Source organism: Helicoverpa armigera, chromosome 25 (assembly GCF_030705265.1).
Source record: "Helicoverpa armigera isolate CAAS_96S chromosome 25, ASM3070526v1, whole genome shotgun sequence".
Lineage (NCBI taxonomy): Eukaryota > Metazoa > Arthropoda > Insecta > Lepidoptera > Noctuidae > Helicoverpa > Helicoverpa armigera.
In genome coordinates, this window is record NC_087144.1 from 2,617,485 (window position 1) to 2,640,019 (window position 22,535).

The 22,535-nt window shown below is 35.3% G+C and overlaps 1 protein-coding gene across 1 annotated transcript in view; it reads right to left on the reverse strand.

The window, feature by feature from the left end:
• Positions 1–22,535, reverse strand: part of LOC110381036 (dystonin) — a 206,990-nt gene that overhangs the window by 168,262 nt on the left and 16,193 nt on the right. Inside the window, 3 exon segments of the mRNA XM_064041470.1 lie at positions 217–306; positions 9,566–9,627; positions 19,392–20,084. Coding sequence (XP_063897540.1) covers positions 217–306; positions 9,566–9,627; positions 19,392–19,566 — 327 coding nt within the window. The 5' untranslated portion in view covers positions 19,567–20,084.

Consider the following 22,535-nt stretch of genomic DNA (forward strand, 5'->3'; position numbering starts at 1 on the left):
CTACTTGTGCATGTATTAGTAGAACTATAAATAACTTGATTTTAAATTTGTAATGAGGTAGAAAGGATGGAGATGGAAACGATGTATTACTGACTGATTAAGAAGGTTATAGGAAAAGTAATGTATAATATACCAATAGTCTTTGTATAGCTTGTATCATATGTGGTGTTTCTCAACATAGAAGGGTAGAAAATGAAAAGATAATGGTATACTTACGAGGTGTTCGCCAGAAAGCACCTCCAGCAGCGAAATGAGGTTGAGTCCATCGCGCAGGTCTTCGAATAGATCGTTCACGTGACGGTTCACCTGGACAAACAAATACATATTAGATTTGAGAGCAAAATGAGTATTATAGGAGTAACTTCAGTCGGGTAGCTTAAGATGTGGTCTATCAAGGACCCCCGTTCAAAAAAGCTATATGAAGACCACACTATACACGTAAACAAAACACTTGTAGTCAACACTTGTGAATTATGCAGTTAATAGCTATTTTCAAATCTCTTGCTGCAACTACATTCGCTGGAAAAAATGAAATTCTACAAACACATCTCTATAAATAAAGCTTACTGAACTGCTGATGTTAATGTTAATAAAAAAAAACAACAACAGCCAAACACTGATTAGTGAAGCCTAAAGAAATAAATCAAAATAAAATCTGACAAAAGTCACCTAGATGACCTACAGGCAAATAATAAAACAAAAGCAGACTACGAAAAAAAACAATACGACAATCGCAGAACCAAATCTTAGAACGAAACTTGATAAGCTGCATGCCTTGATTAAAAAGACGCTTCCAAAACTTTGTAATAACTTTCAAACAAATAAATCAAGAACTAAATAAAAACCTGAGGGAAGGCAAATAGAAAATACTGATACAACCCCAATATTAAACCGATTTTCTGTAACGCAAACATGACATTAGAAGAAGATAGTCCAGCGCTTAATTTTTAAAGAAATCAATATAGCCTGGCAGCTGGCCCGACAGAACAATACTGGCCTAGATCTAGGAAATACAGCGTAAACGTAACTAGGTTAAGTCGAATTTCAGCGTTTTGGAAAAATTCCAAATACAAAATTTGGACTGACGCTTGTCATCAGTTTCCTTTTATTTTTTGTAATGTAGAAAAAAAATTGTTTGCCCATTGACGATGGATTTCAATATCCAAGAATCCCACAGTAAATATGAAAAGTAACCATTGAAATTATTGTGATAATTATACATATGTATTCTACTGATATATTGCCTTCCCCAAACTCAAAAGAACACAACATCGATAACTTTACAAAACACTAACAAGCCACAACAAACTTACTTGCTGCGGTGGACAACATGGTTGGTTGTTGATCACCTCGCAGACGTGCAGTCTTGTGTAGGTCTGTCCGAGCAGCGTGGGGCAAAGTAACGTTAACACCTGGATGAGAACACGGATGAACATAGGCCTAACACTAGGTAAAGACAATGTGATAAAAGTTTATTTAAATGATGATAAGAAAGTACTACAGACAACATCAGATGGACTCAAATTAAACAATACTAATGTGGAAGATGCTGTAGTAAAACAGAGCTATGAAATCGATCACACTATCAAGTAGAATGAATTGATACTTGTGAGAACAAATCCTTGTAGTACAAATAAGGTAACGAGGAAAAAGGATTAAATGATATGCAATTAACAGATGATAATATCAGAGTATCACCTCAATACTCTTATACTGTGCTATAATTAACTATTACTCAGTTCATTCATGAAATCAATCTAGCTTTTAATTCATTGTTTTCATCGCTAACAAGATTGTAATATGTACTACTAATGAAACTAGGACAGGAACTGAAGTACATTTTATCACATTGTAACAGTACATTAATAACTTTGAAACGTAAGAATAATTGAATTAACAATAGCTTACCTGTTAACCAACTAACAAAATCACAACAAATAAAAATTGCTAATAGAAGAAAGGCCAAAAATATAGCTTAAGACGACATTAGTGTGTAAATGTGTGAAAACTGAAACAACGAAAACAAACTAAGAACTGAATAAAGGCGAAGAGCATGCAAACGAAAAATATAACGATGATATTCTCGACCATGATTATGTCAGTACTAGTCCACCAACTCTTGACTCAAGCAAATAACCCAATTCGACGATTGAAGTTTTCGAGCAAACATATAATGACTTTAAATTCTATTTTGCTTGATCTTAAGTCGGATGATTTTGACTCAGCAAATATTTTCTTTCGAGACCATATAAAGTTGGAATAACATGAATCTATAACGAAAATCTTTTTTGGCTAATAAAATATTAAAAGAAGAATTTCTAGAAAGAAGCTAAGTTAGCTTCTTTCTTAGGTTTTATTTAACATTAACAAATACAGCTCTCATTTATCAAACGTTTTTATGGTAGTCGAGTTCTTTGACACGACCACATTGTAAATATAACTGTACCGAGTTGATAGACTGGACGACATAGTGTTAAGCCGTGTAAATTACTATCATAGACATACTGCCATATTCCATTACGTGTTCATTTCCAACATTATACCTGCACTTTAAGTTAATGAGGCTATGAAGATGGAACATGGCAATACTCTACAGGAGCCTAAGCAAAAAGACGGACTAACATTAGCTGTGTATACTACAGACCTTGAGATATTTCCAGTGCTGCTCCGTATCCAAATGACAAGCGATGAAAAATCAAACATATAGACTTTTATATTAGTGAAAATTTTTGGGATTGACGAAATAATTTTGTTACAAATTATTTTGCCAAGTGTAAAATAGCTGTCACAATTTGCTTAGAGCGTAATACTGTTAGTGTAGAATGCTCGTAAAAATTACACGGTCATCGACACGTGATAGATTGCATCAATTGCATGAGGTAACACAATAGGAAAATGTTGAGGCATATTGAATGGGCGTTACATTGTCTCTATTTATAGTCGTATCTAAATTAATATCTGTAAAAGTAAGTACGTAGACATTTTATTCACCACTACGTCTTCCTTAAACGGTATTGTAGTAATTTCATTTTGTATTTTATGCGATGCGAAGTCAAACTTGCAATATTCTTCAATTGACGTTGACTGTTTTATTAAATTACTGCAGTTTGATAAGCTAAGTCATTCGCTAAGTATTTCAAAGCTGCCTTTGTTCCTTCTATTTCAAGTCCAATAATAACTAAGCATTTATTTCTGAGTATCTGTTCATTATGACTAGCGAGTCTAATTAATAAATTAACATTGATCATATTAATAGCCACTTCCTTTTAGCCGATTACAGTCATGATTCAATCCGACAGATGCTCCAACACTCGTTGCATCTTTGTAGTAGCACTTAGGGGCATTAATTGAATTCCTAGATCGCTATCTAGCTTAGTATCGAATTACTAGATAAACAATCTGTGCAGGATTGAATTAGCTACCGCAAATTGATGTTCGACGGACGAGGATCTTACTAGCTTAACCTAATGATATCAAAAGGAAAAATAGACTACGTTAGGCTGTGATAAGACGTCTTAATCAAGCTGTAAATCGATATTAGAATATCGATAATATCAATCGATATCAATAGCCAAACAATATTAATCTTAACTAAAGATTAGATCGATATAAGATTGTGATAGATGGTGGATTAGAATTTAATTGCCCAAATGTTGATTATGAAAACGATAAGCATTATCTCAAAAACTCCGTCAAGATTTTGACTTGAATCTATTCAATATCAATCAATTTTTGAATCATCTACTTTTGCATCTTTCATATCAGTACCCTCACGCCATATTTCTTTGTCTGAATCTGGTCCTACAGTTTTAAATTGAATTCTCCATCCACATTAGGTTAGAGTGGTCCCATACTGTTTATTGACTGGACATAAAACAAATGTTCCTAAAAGGAATGCACAGTTGAGTCATTAACCATGATTAATACTTCCATTAGGCTGTTACCATTTGTGTAGTATGATGTTTGAGATTGGTAGCTGTATTCATGATTAATCACTTTCAATTAATCGTCGAGATTATGTACTTTAGGAATGTGGATGGAGAAAGATGAGTACCATCTTTGATGTTGAGGTAGGTACAAGGAACAGCCGTTATGGTGTACCAGCAAAACATGCAAAAATATTTATAGCTTTTTCTCCATATATCAGTGGATAGCAAATATACTGGTACTTCTTGGTATGGTTGAGGTTCTTAATTCTTGGTGTATTATTAATTTCTTATGCTCATTTGAGAAAGAATCTTTAAGAGACTTCTTAGATATATTTCGGGAATAAAACGAAATATTTAGGTTTCCTTTAGTGTATCATTGTTTTGCTTCGTTAATACCTTTATCTCTAGGGTCCTGTATTTTTTATTTACGTAAAGAAGTGGTCAAATGAGTTCTTTTGTTTTACTTTTCTGTGTGTCTGTGATATTCCTCTGTCTGATACAATCTGATACTGATAATATTTCCACTGGTTATCTTCCGATAACCTTATTTCAAACGATGGCCTTGGAAGTTGCCTATTTGTGTAGCAAGGGTATTGAACTTAGGTTTTTGTGGTTCTCACCATATTAGGTTCTTTGATGTTTGAACTGCTGGTATGCATATTTTTCTATTTATTCTCTTATGTATGACCAAGTGTGAAAAGAGGAGGCGTATGTATGCACATTTTCAAGTAATCCATCATGGATCTTTTTAATAGCGATGTTAAATTATACTTTCATATAAAAATAATATATTTTATTGACTCTTCAGAAGACATACACCAAAATAAGGTCAGGAGAAAACAAAAGACATTACGAAATTTTCAAAAATAACGTTTAAGGCATACGAGTTTATCAGATTTTAATGTGGGTAGACATTGGCAAACATAGTAGGCGTTCTCACAGGGATCTTACCAGATATGGTTTTAGGTCAAATATGACTGGTCAGCGATCATAAATTTAAATTTCAACACCCACAAAACGAAAGATTATGTCACCGTTCGCCATTTCTGTGATTTCACGGTATTTTTTCATGTGGGATGCTGGCTAGCCTTAAAAGGCTGAATTTCAAATTTTAAATATAGAATGGCTATTGTTTTTTTTTTGATTGGTGTTAAATGAAATTATAATGCCTCCATTAGCGCACGCTTCAATACCAAAGGATATCTTTTGGGTTGCCCGGGTAACCGGGTTGAGGAGGCCAGATAGGCAGTCGCTCCTTGTAAAACACTGGTACTCAGCCGCATCTGGTAAAACTGGAAGCCGACCGCAACATAGTTGGGAAAAGGCTCGGGAGATGATGATAGTGCACGCAGTAAAACAAAAGAAGACACAAATACTTTGTTGTTCCTAAGAGCACAAAGTAAAAAGTTTTGCAAGCTTGATAGCGCATACAAACGCTGTATTCATATCCAAAATGGAGATTATTGAACTAGGTTCACTGGATCTTCTTATCTCCTTATCACTAAGTAGGTACCTTCGCACCAGGTCAGCCGGTCAGTTGCAACATAGCAGCTTAATGAGTCAGAGATAACGAGGTTTGTTATGGGGAACTTAACTCTATGGTATGTCAACATGTTCGTTGTATAAACATGTGACAAAAGGCTATTATTCTGATTTGTTGATATAGGGATCTAGGAGTTGAGTAATTGCTGTGGTTTGAGATTAATCTACGTACTATACGTATACTTTAAAACATCGGAATCGTGAGAACCAAGATGTTTTTGGACGAATCTAGCACTATCTGTATGCACAGAGATACGACTGAGGACTACAACGGGAGAGAAGTCAGGAGTATGGGTCGTACATGTTAATGTGTGATTAGAAAGAGGAAATCTGTGATAGTGTGATTACATATGGGCCACAAAAAGCCCTGGACCTGCTTTAGACCTTTTTATTGGACAACGACTAAAACTCAGCTCCAAATAAAGATTTTTGAAGAAATGTTTATTTTATTCGTCCCAGTAGTTTCCACATTCGCCATATCAACAGTACAATCATTTTAAATAACCTCAATGTTTCAGAACGTCCTGACCCACAAGCTACATACTTTCATCGAACAAGGCATCGTTCAGATCAAAAATATTCATTACATCAATGTATAAAGTTTTTGTGGCACTTTCTGTCTGAGTCATGAGAACAAGAAATCTTTGTTCAGCTATCAACGGTTCAAATTGCTGATGTTATCGTGAAGACAGATAAATAAATAAGGCCAAGTTGGTACGAATTAATTATGATAATAAACGGGAGTTAAATGAAGCCGCTTGATGTTAAGTTTGGGGATGACGAAATTGGTATGGGTGGGAATGTAAAGGATCACACAATTGATCAAAATGAGGTTGCATCATCATCCTCCGAGCCTTTTAAGGCCTTTTTCCCAACTATGTTGGGGTCGGCTTCCAGTCTAACCAGATGCAGCTGACCAGTGCTTTACAAGGAGCGACTGCTTTATCTGACCTCCCCAACCCAGATACCCGGGCAACCCAATACCCCTTGGTTGGACTGGTGTCAGACTTACTGAAAATGAGGTTGCATATGAACTTATTAGTGTGGAAAAACTATCTATGGTAGGTATGTGATACGCAGTCCTGAAATGAAACCTCCAAACAAGGGGTTAACATAATTTGATGGACAGTCATAAGAACAAATACTACAGTACTGACTTCACAACGGACAACTTTATAAATACTAGTACATAGTTATGTACCTACTACATACAGTAATAACCTTAATATATGTATAAGTTTCTATGTAATGATCTTGTTCTATGGGTCAGGTCTGCGTTTGCGCATTGCCTTATAGGGCATGTGCAAATGTCCGGCGTGCCCCTTCACTTCAGAAGTCAGATTAGGTGCCGCACAGACTTGCGATAGCTAAATCTTTGCAAATAGTATGAATATGTTCGTGTGAAACGTTCTTTGAAATGCACATTTGCAATTTATCTTTGAAAGTTTAAAGGTTTTATTCAGGTTCGAAATGGTTTCCTTTAGCGGAACTAAATTATGTATTTAGACTTAAATAGGTGTATTGCTGTCATATTTCAGCTTTACGACTACCCGGATAGACTAAGTTATTTAGTAGTGAAAGTGACACTAGCTACATTAAAGTCTTGCATACAAGAGAACACTACTGTCATACTTCCAAAGGATCCAACTATGGACGAAACCAGGATTTTAAAGTCTGAAATCACCAACTCGCATTGAGCAAGCATGGTGATTAACGCTCAATCCTTCTCTGTGTGAGAGGATGCCTGTGCCCAGCAGTAAATCAGTCAGAAAAGGTTGATGATGATGATGAACTATGTATGTATTTTGTTACAGCCTTTTTATCGTCCCACTGCTGGGCACAGGCCTCCTCTCACACGGAGATGGATTGAGCATTGATGTATGTATTAGTTTTGGACTAACTGGCGGATACGTTTGGTCTGTTCTTGCATCGTTTATTCCTTATACAAACTAAAGCAGGCTTCACAAATCCGACTCAACCAAATCCTTACCTCAATTTCCCTTTGAAGTTTCCTGCAAAGCACCACAAATATGTTTATTGAATAAAGGAACATTGCCAATAACATCCTGCGTGTATTTATTGACGGACAAAACGGTCAGACTTACAAAGGACTGCATTATTTGATCTGTACCTCTTTTGTTCTGCAGGTTAACGACCAAGGATTATGTTTGAGGATGCATGCGAAAAAGATTTTTTTTTGTTATGGTATTGTGTTTTTTGAGTGGTTTTGAAAATGTCTTCTTGTGTTCTGTGCCGACTTGAAGAGTAATAGTGTAATAATGGCACGTTGGACGAATGTTTAGGGAGACTTGTAGCTGTCATATTCATTCTACTATCATGCTATCACAACACTTGACAGTTACGATTTGACGGAAATGTTAACCACGGACAGTTTCATTTTGTTCCCTAGTAAAGGACCAATCTCTTTGGTTTTATACTATGGTACTACCCTGTATGCTACCCTGGTATGTATGTAAATAAGTGCACTCCTGTATAAGAAAGAAGATTTTAACTAACGCTCGAATTGTCATAAATAACAAAAGGTGACAAATAACTAAGTCCTCTTTCAACTGTTTTTTACAATTTACCTGACTTGACTTCGAGGAATTCAAACATCTTTAGTCAAGATACTATTCTAAATTCCTCACAATGCGAACACAGACGTTGTGGACAAGAGTGAATGGCAATGCAACATTGAAAGTGCAAGCTGCAAATGATTGACGTACATTGCGTGCTCTGGATGCAGAAGATAGAGAAATTACATGACGTAAGCTGCTATGTATGTCTAGACTTGTGATAGATGATGATTGATTGATAGACTGAAGTGATGCATTCTTATCATGTCGATATAATCTTATGTTATTTCTTTGTAGATGCCAAAATATACGAAACTTTTTTATGTCTTCTTATTCTACCCTTCACCCTAGTCTACCTTTCTCTTATTAAACCCTTCTACTACGGTCTATCACCGTAAAGTATGTAGCAGAAGGGTTTCCTCGTTTTTAAGATAGGGTAATTGGAATAAAATTAAAAGTCCGTTTATAATATACTTAAGATTGATCTTTGGAACTCTCTGTGTGACCACTACGACAGCTTTTTGTCGTCTAATGTAACGACCACCAATTCCTCAGTATACTAGTGCAGTTTAAGTCAAACAACTTGCCTTTATCTAAAATTAAGTCATTATTTCGACTCGTATATAACTACGCGTTATGCTTCGTCCAGACATTTTAATAATTATCTATATACACTAGTATCTCAGACAACTATATTTCTACAAAAACTGTACATATGTATATTTCGAATCTCTATGTTTTCTGGACTGCAACACACACGCCTTAACACCACAAATCATGACAACTAAGTCAAGTGCGCATACGACTTACATCATTATACGTCGGAACGTTAAAGCGCGCCTCACGACCACTCAATGAATATTGACGCGTATCGTCCGCCAAAGTGACAATTTATAGCACACGATATACGTACTAAGTAAACTGTTTTATACGCTTGATTTATTGAAGTTATAATTTTGATTGAGCGAATTCATCTTTCGAATAAAACGACTTACAAACATTCAAACTTAGAACCTATCGGGATTGCTTTCGAATATTCATTTTCTCAGTGGCCAGTGCTTTGTTCAAAAAGATGCCTTATGGCAGTTTCTTCATAAATAAGAAAGAACGGATTTTGGCTTTGTGGAAAATAAGTAGGGCTAGGCTGGACTGAGACTTTAATAACTCTGAAGTTTTGGTTGGTCTTGATTACCACATAAATGAACTCTATTTGAATATAGTTTATTAAATATCTAATTAGCTCAGTTTTTATCAAACGATGTTTTCAGATTAATTTCAATTAAATCTAACTTCATTACTTACAAAATTAATTAATTAATACCTAAAAAGATTTCAAGGAACATTACCGAAAATCATTAAATTATAATTAATTAGTCAAGGCTAATTTACGGAATCAATTACTAACTATTTTATCTTGCAACAAAGTTTCGTAACAGACAACTGATTCATACCTAAGCAAATTGTGACAGTTCGTAATAGTAAAAAGATTAAGATTAACAAAAGATACATTATCTTTACCTTTTTGAGATGTTTGTTGACCCACTTAGTGAACGTCTTCTTTTGTATGGCATCACGTTCATCTGGAAAAAGAAATTAATATTTTGAGTAAATAAAACGGTCATTATGAGAAACAAGCATTAATCATAGAACTAAGATGTTATCAGATTACTAAAATAACTAAAAAAGTGGTACAAAATAACGTTAAATTCAACACGAATTCGAATAAATGTAAAAATAAAACAATTTTTATGAGAAAACTGAACAATTATGATTAATGACACGCCTGCATTTGAAAATTCAAAAAACAAAAGAACATAACTGTTCCGAATTCAAAATGTTACAATCCATGGAACGCTTTCCGAAACATTTGAATAAAGACCGGGTTGATTGGCTGTACAAAAATTCCTAGTATCATCATCACCATTTAAAAATTGCACAATTTATTATTCTCCCAGTATAACGCGGCCGAATTACACAGCTGTTGCGGGTCAACGAACTTGGGCTGGATAGATAACATTCTTATTTGGTCTATTAATACCTGGACTATTTTGGCGCGCACGGCTAGTTGCCAAATTATTTCTAGATCGGAAGTACTGATGTATGGGAACTGTCTACAGTTTTTTACAACGATCGGTTAATGAATACGGATTTTTTGCGATAGCTTTTTATATTCGTAACAAAATCTCATTAGATTCAATATTTTTCTTGGAAGCAAAAATCTTGTTATTTCATTGTATTGATATCGACAGATTAATTTTATGAGTCGTATTCAATAGACAGCGTTCTTATAAAGTACAGTTAAGCAATTTTAAAGGCGAAAACTCAATCATATTTTGACAAGATCAATACAAAATGAATACAAGACTAAAAGTTATCTAGTTCAGCATTTAATAAGTAGTAAATTGTAGATCTAGTCCAACATTAAGCTTAGATACAAACAGGAAATGATCTGGACATACCAGGAGCGAATGAGACGCAGGAGGTTGGCTATATCTTAATTAAGCGTGGCGATGGTTCATTAAAATGTTTTGCGTACCAGGCTGTCATGGACGGCCAAGTACGGCCGACTATGAGTTAGTTGAGTGTAGATTTAGAAAGATTGATTGCAGATATTATCTGTTTTATGTTTAGAAGCAGGAAATTCTAAGTTGCTTGTATGTTTCTTCCTTCTAAAGGTGTTATCATGTTTCGAGATAGGGACACTACTGCTTCTCAAAATTCAAGAGAAAATAAGAAGCTTATCACAGAAAAATATAACCTAACACTTCCTCCTAATTCTGACAAATAAAAAACTATACTGAAAAGCTCATCAAAATCGCTCCAGCCGAACCTGAGATAATTGCTCACAAACATACATACAGATCAAGTTGAGAACCAGTCTTTTTGAAATCGGTCAAAAATTACAAAAAAGTCAACTCTTCGAGCTTCAACCAAGAACTGACATTGAAGCTACCGTCTTTAATAGCCGATAACTATCGACATTTGTGTTCGATCGCTAACCACGCTTATTGCCTGACAATTTGACGTGGAAGCGGTTCAATTACTATGCGTATGTCACTTCCAATTGACAGCACATGTAATGATGTGTGGCCCTTTGGCAAACAACTGTATTTAAATTGAGACGTTATTTTTATTGAAGTGTTAAGTAAAGTTGGTGTGAATTTTAAAACAGCTAAGAATATACCAAAACACGTAGATTGTCTCCGAAGGCCTCTGTTTTATTGCAAGAGAAATAAACAAGTTTTTAACATTCTCACAGACATGTTAATTTCCCTATCATTTGGCAACCTTTAATAGTTTTGATAACTACGCAAAACCTTTAAAATATTAGATCATATTAAAAATAATAGGCTACTAATGCTACTATGCAACGCCGGAAGGTTAGCTACAATCATCTAATCTAAGCTGAACTCAACACATTTTCGCGTTACGCCTCTCCTAGTCATATGTTTTGTTTACTAGATTATAGGAATTTGACATTACTCGGCTGAGTCTAATGTCAAAATTATATCTGCAGTTACCAAAACAAGGATAGATACAATATTGGGACCCATTATCCGACACAAGAATGTTCCTTATCTCCTACGACTGACCAGGGCATCAGAAGTACCGAGAGATTCTCACACTCATACTCAAGAGCTTGTACAGTCAACTTCAAGTCAGTGGTAACAGTTTTATAGGAAAATCGTACTTATTACTATTGAGTTAAGGTGCATGACAGATACCACTGATGTGCGGTTTACTGTACGTCGGTATCGAGTGCCTGTTTGCAGTTTTAGAGCACTGACATAATAATCAAATTGAGAACGCAATATGTTACGAGTGCTGCCAATTTCAAAGAGGCGGCATTCAAGTGATTTGAAGATTTTTATTTCGTCAGTACACTTGTAAATGGTGATAGTAAGATGAGATATGACGTATGGGAAATCCCACTGAGACTTAGTATAGATCAAAAATGCCCTATGCTTAAAGGTTGCACTCTTAACAGGTTTTCTAGTTCAACATTTACAAATCCATGTTTTGCTAAGATATCTTGATTGATACTTTTGATTATTTCTGAACAATTAGAACCATGACACTCGCTTTCAGCGTATAATTGGTTCTAAAGACCGAATCAATTATTTAATTGAAGAAGTGTCCTATAAGATCAGTCAGTCGTTATATCGATTGCAAAATCGAATTTCGTTTTTGGTTTCTCGACTTGACTAATATTGAGTACTCGTTCTTGATCTGCATTAAAACTATCGATCATCTGTTCCTTAGGTAGTATATTCTTAAGGTATAAATTGACTTAATTCTCTTCATAATCTTCTAACTCTTCAATAACATGGACTGTCTTACCCTGAATAGCAGCACCGTCCAATTGCTAAAAGCACAGATTTTCGGAACCTCCCCAGCCATATAGGACCTTCAATATCCTTCGATACAGCCTTCCAAGAACCTCAAAGACAATCATATTAACCTTCCTCACAATTGGGGTTCAAATTACAATAGGATACACCACAGCTGGCTCATTGCCTACACGACTAATGACCCATTTCCCTCGGTCACTCCTACACTATGCATCAGATGGGCTGCTGATGCACTCACACCTATTATTATTGCATTTGTGAGCGTGATATTGAGTAATTTATCATCCACTGCCTCAGCTTTGTAGGATTCAGCAATAGATGTGATTGGATTTTCCGTCTGACCTTTATGCTTCTCTTGCGGAACCTACAAATCAGCATTTGGTTCTGATTCATAGATACAGAATTCAGTTCTTTACAGATCACATTTGACATAGACATAAGTAAGGTTGATATTTTTTTCGAGACAGAAATATCAGAGATCATTATTAATCTGCTCTTTATAAAATTTTATTGACGAATGGCGCCGCTTCTTCTATATTTCTCCCTCTGACATGATTCTACAAGTGCCATTCTATTAGGTTGTTTTTCAGACCGAATAATAAACTCAATAGCTAACGTAGAGATACATTCTAAAGGAACAACAACACCGAAACCAACACAAGTCAAGCAACCTACAATTGCAAACCAACATTTGCTCAAACGCACCACCAATAAAACACAACACGATTTGATGAGCAAAACCGCCGTCAAACATTGCATCAACACAAATGCATCTGATCGTGTACATTGAATCGTCCATGCTTCACGACAGCGAATTAGCTGGGCGTTCACACTGCGTTACGCTGCGTTACGTCACTGCGTCATCGGAATATTGCACGAAATGCGTATCAGTTTTTAGAGATAGAATTCCATTGTTTTTGGTGTAAGTGTACATTAGAGTAGGAGTAGAGTGCAACAATGTATGTAAACGGTAATGGCGTTGCGATGCCTTCTGCGTAGTTGGCGAGTTTATAGAGCTAACTTTGTGGATATTCTTCCTTACAAACATCGTTGGTCTGTCTACCAAATTAGCATAAAGATACCAATATATCTGGTGCAGTATCTTGTCATCTTTTAAAATTACCTGACATTAAGCGACAACCTGGTATTATGCGAAGAAAAAAATCTGTAGTTGTTATGAGTTTTAACTATCTTCCAAATTACCCTATGTCTGTGCTGCTTGACAGTTTGGTCCTGGAGTTAATATAACAATACATATTAGATATATCAGCCTTATCAGCATGCGTTTCGACGCTCAACTGTCTACCTGTTCCAATGCACGTGCATTCACCGTTACAATCAGTAGTTGGTGCAGCAATGGCTGGTTATCTATGTTGATAAATATTATCGCGTCATTCTTTCGCGTCATCGGTATTGTACTTGTTACTATATTATCTTTTCAAAAATACCTTTCTTGTACACCTCTCTTTCTTTACTTAAACAGTTATTTTTTTATCACCAATCCTATTATGTACGTCCGATTATCCTATTAAGTAACTATATTCGAATCTGCCATGAAAGGGGGGGAAAAAGATAAAAAAAGCGAACTAACAAAATTCAACGACCACTGAACTCAAAAATAGCAACAAAAAATGAAAAATTTCAAAGGCACATTACCAGAAACATCAGAAACAAGATAACTGTAGAAGTACCAGGATAGCATGATAACTAGGAGGACAACTTGCGCAAAGTCTGTGGGAGTCCTTTCAAAAGACTAGCTTTGTAGGCGGACAATTACATAGAACGAAAACTCTCTATCACCTTGAGAAATGCAAATTGTACTGCATTGACCTACTTGCTAATCTGCTGGTTACAATAATATTATTATTTGTTGAGTATGATTGTTGTAAAAATAAACATTAATTCAGTCGTGCTAATTAAGGCGCATTATCAGTTTCTTGAATGAAGATGTGACAATATGACGATAGGCTTCATTAACTTTTGATTGACATTATTTATATCCTTTGATGATTTCATTTGCTAAGTTAGTCGGTTTCGCTAAATATTAGATACAGAGTAAATATTGTCAGTGTCACAAATGTGGAGACGAATACTGGTGCATTCTTTGATCACAATCAATCAGAAACATTGTAGCCTATTTCTTACAGTTTTACAGAATACGATATGATAACAACAAGAATATTACTTGTGAGATGACGCCAGAATGAACTTGTGAGAATGAACTTTCAAACATCAAAACAGAAAAGAAAGATCCTTAAGAAACACGCACTCACCATTTTCTCTGCGGTCTATTATTCCCTCTAGCAAAGAAAACTTCTTATTTCAAGACTACTATAAAACACCTAGTCTAACACTAAACTTGCAACATTGTAACAAATAGAAGCCCAATAAATCGTGCAGACAACTGCTACATACATGGCAACAGCTTGAATAATGAACCAAGTTTATCAGATCAAGCATACATTGTAACTACTGAACTACAAATGTCTGGTTTTAAAACTATCTGCTCAGCGATAGCATATCTTAGGGAATGTAGGAAACTTGTGAAGGCTTCTAATTTTAAAAGATTGTAAGCTTGATAGTGTCCCATTCCACAGAGATCGTGATCGATCTCTTTGCAATCCTGAACTCCTGGTACTTTTCGCCTAACTGATTTAAAACGTAATGAAGTATTTTCGGAAAAAATATTGAAAGATAGACCGGATTCATAATATTTATGGCCTGATAAACAACAGAATCACACTTATATGGGAATTGTGAATACTTAAGATAATCGTAGGCGTAAAATGTTTATTCTTAAGCATCTTTAGTAATTACAACACATCACCATTTGTGACTTCTATTGGAATTCGAAATAGACGGAAATATCTACTAAAATCTCCTTTAATGGTAGCGTCCCACACGAGTCATAAAATTCTACCAAAGAGTGGTTATAACCACAGTTTTATGACATAACAGGTAATGAGTTAACACATTAATGTGTTTGACTACAAAAATATCTAAAAGGATCTTAAAACCATTGCTTAAGAAGTTCGAGAAGTTAACTACAGCCACTTTAACCATTATGGGTTGGTTACTGTTGAATTCAAGAAGACAGGAAGAGTGTGAAATGAATACCGCCGTATGACCGAGAGGGAAGATTCATCAAAAAAGACAAAAGTGCAATTATGAAGGACAGACCTTAGCCACAGTTTAGATATATTCTGTTGTACCTAAGCTACAATAAAATAAACGAGCAACAAACCAAGGCGGATGTGGTAAAACAAATGCTTTGCTAATTAATCATAGAAAGGAATTCCAAACCATTTCACAAACACAAGGAATGTACACGACATGTTTCTATTTAAATCCTAGCCCGAGGTACGAGCGTTTGTGACATTTGTATAACGAATTGGTACTTCAGAAGGGAGTATTGAGAATAGCGCTGACTGACTTATTACATACCTTCATATATGTACTTTTGGTTCCTGATGGCACTCAGAAAGAAGGTATCAAAATTAAGAAGAAGTAGATAGATGCAAACACCAATACAGACAAAGAATCTAAAATTGCAGAAGCTTTTAACATTTTTCAAAGTTGACGGACTTTTGGGATTCAGGCCACTTGGACCATATAGAATCGAAGACAATTTTGGATTTTCTCTAAGAGACGTGATGGTAACTATATCTGCAATTAAGAGGGATACCCTTCAAGCAAATTCATCCGTAGAAGCATTGATTAAAATTGCCCTCACCGTTACATCTTTAGACACAATTCCAGCACCAACCGCGTTAGATACAGGAGAATGCGCACCATTTGATAAGCGCTATATCAATTGGCACTTGATTGCACTAATTAACCGATTCGTTCCGATGTCTTGGGGTCAATACAATCAAGTTTTGAGGCCGGTGGAAGGCCTTTCAGATGCTATCGTGGCGTCAATCATCGTTGCTGCATTTGTGTGCATCATGAAGATTTAATTGATGATGATAATTTATCAGGTGATAGAATTTAAGATTGTTAACTATCATGATTTCGTATTTGGCCTTGTATCTTTTGTTATGTCCAAGTCTTTCAGAAAGTGGATAGTTTGAGTGACATATTCTCAACGTAGATATTGGACTACTTGGCTACTGATGACTATGACTACTTCATGACTACTTGTGAGATGACGGCAGATAAAAGAGTATGGAAGGAGAAAACATGCTGCGCCGACCCCAAATAAAATTGGGATAAGGGCAGGAGGATGAGGATGATGATGAGAAAGAACAAACGCAGGTATACCAATACTTCGGGTCAGTTTTTATACCTTTTGCGTTTGTCCGAAATGGTTGACCATATCTCTAATTTTAGTATCAGGGGCTGTGTTATTAAAACTGACTTGAATAACCAGTTGGCGCCGCCTAAATTGTCTTATTTATGCATCTTTAGCAATAAATACAGTCATTGTGTCATCCATTGCAGGAGTTTGTCGAGGCGAGGGTCAGCTTGCATTCTTAGTACCAGGTTATCATAAGTGCATAAGACTAGTTTGTATCGATAAGGTTATCTTATTCCTTACCTGATCTACCTATGGTTGAATTTTCCATACATGTAGATACTGTGTGCTTTGTACCTTTAAAGCAAGTCCTTTAAAGAATATTTATATCATTGTGTATTTGGTGTTGTCCTCTTGGGGACAAAGTGGTCAATGGTTTATCCTTCTTTGGTTATATTCAACGTTGCAAATTCATCAATAATGTTCCTCTATCTATCACATACATCTTTATCATCTTTAGATACCTACGTAATTGAAAGATTGGTGTTACTTTTATATTCGAAATATAACTCAACATTTTATCGACTTGAGCCAAAATCATAATCAATGGCAGTTCATGCTAATAAGTTCCTTGATCCATTGACCATGATTTCCCGTTCTTTACCATAAAGATTATGGTATGTAAATGAACTGGTAAATATCCAGTTCACAATAATATACGTTACGTTTGTTCTTTGTCCAGTACACATGGCGATACAAAGATAAGATAGCGATATAGAATTAACGTTATCATCCCATACCTGATATAGCGGCGCTGACATTTTGTCAATAAATATTGTATTTATTGTTGTGATCCTATAGTTTTAAGTGGGAGACATTTTGGTTGATGCACTTACCTATGGAAATTGATGTAACATCAATATGATTTTGAAATGGAGAATCTAAACAAGAAGGGGAACAACGAATAGTTGCCAAATTCCTATTTAATGAAGCAATCGATTTGGTGAAGATTAATCAACAAAAGGACAATAAGAAATTTGTGTTAATACCAATTTCTGAATTGAACTAAACCTACTTTATAAAGAAAGAGCTTTACAGTCTGGTTCTAGAAGTTAGATTAGTAATTTTCTCATTTATAGTTTTCTACAGGTTTAATCACCTAACAAGCCTTAGTGTCAGAGTTTTCTCAAATCCGTCTGATGCCCTCTGACGTGGAGTTGTAAGGACGACTGCTACTGAGTAGCATTGGGGACATTTATTGCAATCTAAGGATAGAAAGGATTCGAGTTTAAACTTTCAAATCTTAAGTCTAGATGAGTCAGTATTTTACAAAAAACTAGTGGGAGTTAAGAATGTTACATTCACCGACTATTACGTACCCACTTAACTAAATGTTTTTATGAATTATGTCGAAGTAAGAGTATTTTGAAAGTGAATGTTGATTTTTGTACTGTAAATATTATTTTTAATTCAACGTCTGCTGAAGATAGTTTTGGCCAAAATATTGACAAGCAATGACGTTGTTGTGTGTAGAAGAAATTCTAAAGATAATATATGATGCAATTTTAAATTGATAGACAGTTGTTGATCTATTAAGTCTTCCGTCATTATTATCGATATTTTAGTAACAAACAACTCAAATAAAATCAAATCTAATTTTGGACATTAATTGCGATTTACGAACACCCATGCCAAAACAACACAATTTTAATATGATTAGTAAAAAAACGTTACAATTTAAATCATAAATCTAAAAAGTCGTTAATGATTTGAATTTAAATTAAGAAGGCACCACAACAACGAATAAAAAACCTTAACAAGTTTTTGTTAACTTGAAATTGGCAAACAGGCTTCTAAGAATTCTAATGAAGCAACAGCTGACTTCAAAAGTTTGCAATTAGAATATGTTTGAATTTAGAATAAGAAAGAAGAAGAATACATGACATAATCAAAGTCATGCTAACCTAAAAGTTATTTTTCGCTAAGAGCAGTATCACTTTAAACAGTGAATAAACATCCACAGGCAGATTATATTACCTACGTTTAATTTAATAAATAAACAAAATACATCCATTCGCAAACCTGACCTCGACAGGAAGTGCAGTATGATATAAGCGGATGGATGGCAACCCTGACCGGGAAAACAGAGTGCTTGGAGAATTTAAAAACACTGCCGGTGCATCAAAACAATTGGATGTTTTTAAAACAAATGCAGCACGCACAATAGTAAACATAAAAACATTGGGTTTAGGAAGGGCTATTTCATCTGAATTAGGAAGGATTATTAGGAACGTTTATAACATTGCTTCGCTAAAGACTATAATGTCTACCAAGATATCAGTTAGTGTTAAAGATGATGAAGTACTGCATTTATTACAAGTGAGATCAATGTCAAATCTTTTTAACAGAGATCGATTGAATCCAGAAAATATGGTTAGGTTATCAACAATGATGATGAAGTAATTAAAGATTTTAGGAAAGGACGCCTCAACGGGCAAGATTAAATACCTATTGACTGAGTATGAACTTAAATGGATAAAGGAATGTTTAGTAGAACGAACTTTACATTTTAAGGTTCGTGTTATGGTTTATGATTTTTAGTAGTCACGACATTTCAAACCCAAACATCAGCTCAGACACTATAGCCTTAAAAGAGTAGTTACTACATCGATTCCACCACAAACGCACGCGCATTCTCTATAATCCCACCACCACGAACCTGACTGTTGTATAAAGAATCCCCAACAAGTTGTACCTTTGAATTTGGTCAAGTTCTCCTCGTAAACCTGATCGTGGGTGTCAGCAGATTCACCCCTGTGCCGTTTCGAAGGATGACCACCCTCGTAGTAGGCGCCACCGTTGACGCCATCCTGCATCACCTCTTGAGGGTCGAAACCCAGTCGCTCCTTGTAGTAAGCTTGTGTCGACATTTTCACGCACACACACTTCTCATAGTTATCAACTTCACTTTTTATTTAGGTTAGCACTTTTTTTTTGTGAGCACTTTTTCTTTATTTTTGTCCACTGACGCTTAACAAGTTATTATGAAAGGATTCGCCAAAATCCATCCACAATAAGCCCGTGTAAGGTAAGAGGTCGTATATAAACGATTCACCACTATTTTATCACGATCGATGTCATCCAGTCAACTTGTTCTACAAAAGGAAAGTTGCAGAAACCCCTTGACACACACTTTATTGATCTTGACACGATTTTTTTTCTGTTATTACTCACGTAAATGTCTGCCTTATTGAGTATTAAAAAAGCTTGTTAATGTTAATATGGCAACACTAAATTAAACGTTAGTTTTTTTTTTCAATTTGGAATGCTTGGTTACTTTTTAAATATTTATAAAATCCGTTCGGATATGCTGTCAGTAGAGTATGATTCACTTCGGTTTTTCACATAAAGCTTCGTACACATTTGTGTAAATAAGACTGGAAACGGCCTGTGGAAACAAAAGGAACGGATGATTTACATTCGTTTCACGAGGTCTGTGTTACCACACACAAATAATGACTCACACGATCTTTAGGAGGTTCTGTTCTGTAATGATACTATTTACCGTGAAAACGAGGATTTAGGTAATTTAGCCGACCTTGAATAATAAAGCAATAACGTTTGTGTGTAACAAAGTTAATGTTAAAAATTTTTTGGTGAATAACCTCATTCGCAAAGTTAATTGTGTCTATGCTCCGACCGCTCTAGATAAAGACTATTTGGTTCTCACTACATACACACTGTCTGTCTGTTCATTAAATCCTAATAACTTATATTAACGACCCTATTAAGGAAATGTCGCAAAATTCTTGCAAGTAAAATCCTTTTAGTTAACGATTATTGCTTAGAATTAATTAACAACTTAAAAATATTAAGGGAATCGTTAACATTCGAATAACTTATAATTTACAAGCCATCTATCTAGCAAGGATTATGCGAAAATCATCATCATCCTCCGAGCCTTTTTCCCAATCATGTTGGGGTCGGCTTCCAGTCTAACCGGATTCAGCTGAGTACCAGTGCTTTACAAGAAGCGACTGCCTATCTGACCTCCTCAACCCAGTTAGCCGGGCAACCCGATACCCCTTGGTTAGACTGGTGTCAGACTTAATGGCTTCTGACTACCCCTAACGACTGCCAAGGATGTTCAATGACAGCCGGGACCTACAGTTTAACGTGCCATCCGAAACACAGCCAATGGTGTCTAAGATATACTTAGAAAGTACATACAAACTTAGAAAAGTTGCATTGGTACTTGCCTGACCTGGGATCGAACCCGCGCCCTCATACTTGAGACGTCGGTCCTTTACCCACTAGGCCACCACGACTTTTATCACACGATTATGCGAAAATGTTGGATAATAAAATTGGGCATAATATGTTAATTAGTTAAGATTTATTATTTCACTCGAATTGATCAGGGTCATTGCCGTAAATAATAAAATATTAAACACTAATTAAAATCGACTAAGCCGAGAATTGAGCCTAAGACTCGATACCTATTCAGCAATGGCGCTTGCGACTACTTCAATATCTTCGTCATCGTTTTCACAACTACGTGGGAACTACTGCCCGTACCAGGATGAAATATAGCCTACGTTACTCGGAAAGAGTGTAGCTTTCCAACAGTGAAAGAATTTTTCAAATTGCTTCAGTAGTTTTGCAGCCTTTAGTGTACAAACAAACTAAAAAAAAAATCTTCTTTTTATAACATTAGCAAAGAAGATTAATTAATTTAATAAAATGAAGATCGTAGCCTCTGTCGAATTAATATCGATTCTCCAACGACCTTTAGAACTCGTCAATTTGTCATCTCCCCACCGTAAATCATTTACACATCGCACTGCGCAGAAAAACTTACCTCACTAAAAATATTTACGATATCAAGGGAAAACTTGTTTTTATACTGGTAAAAAATACGCAATATTTAACGATGACCTATCAACAAATTGACGCCTGGTTAAATTGTACGAAAATTACATCGATACATCGTTATTGTCATCGTATACAACTTTTATTGATGAAACTGACTCGAATAATCGAATAGTTGTCATAAATAAGGTAATCGATATGTTTATTATCATGTCTGAAATGTTTACTGCAATTTCGAGTCGTATTTTATGTAGTTTCGATTTTTTATCAATTTAAAGCAGTCAAATCGAATCGATTGTTTAACTTTTGCACTTATTGGAAGACGTTTTCTTTTTCAAATCGCGACTACAATCGTTAGGTTATCGACCTGGCAAGCCGACCTTGTAATATAACTCGATACCTAGAAATGCTATTTAATCTCGTACAATTTCACAGTCTACATCTCTATAAATAGTACGATTAATATCGGCACTTGCACCGCTCTATGAAGACTTATCATTTTACTAAAATAATATTATGTAGCCTTTATTTTGTCTTACATTTAAAATTGCATTGGCTAACACTGGGAAGAATTGAAACTGAATTTAAAATCCACTGTAATCGTAACAATCTTACATTAAAATAATGAAGGAAAAGCTTATTAAATTACATAATTTATTTGGCTAGACAGTGATCATATTATTTCGCAATTCACAATAAAACCTGGGACGTAAGAACAATTTCACGGACAGACTCGCGCGCAATCTCTAGCGTAACAATAGCAAGTCTAATCTAGATTTTTTGCAAACCTCGCTCCATTAGACGGTAGAACTAGTTGTGCAGAATAAAAATGGCTGATTATAGTGAAATATTTCGTTCTAAGTATGGTTTGTTCGCAACTATGGCTATAACAGCACGTGCCAGGAATAAATTTTAAAGAGGAGCATTGCTTAAGACCTACATACTTATCTACACATACCTTTTTTCTACTAAGGCGCCAGTCTACGTAACTTTGTTCAAAATCTAACATTAATTTCGGTGTCTTTCA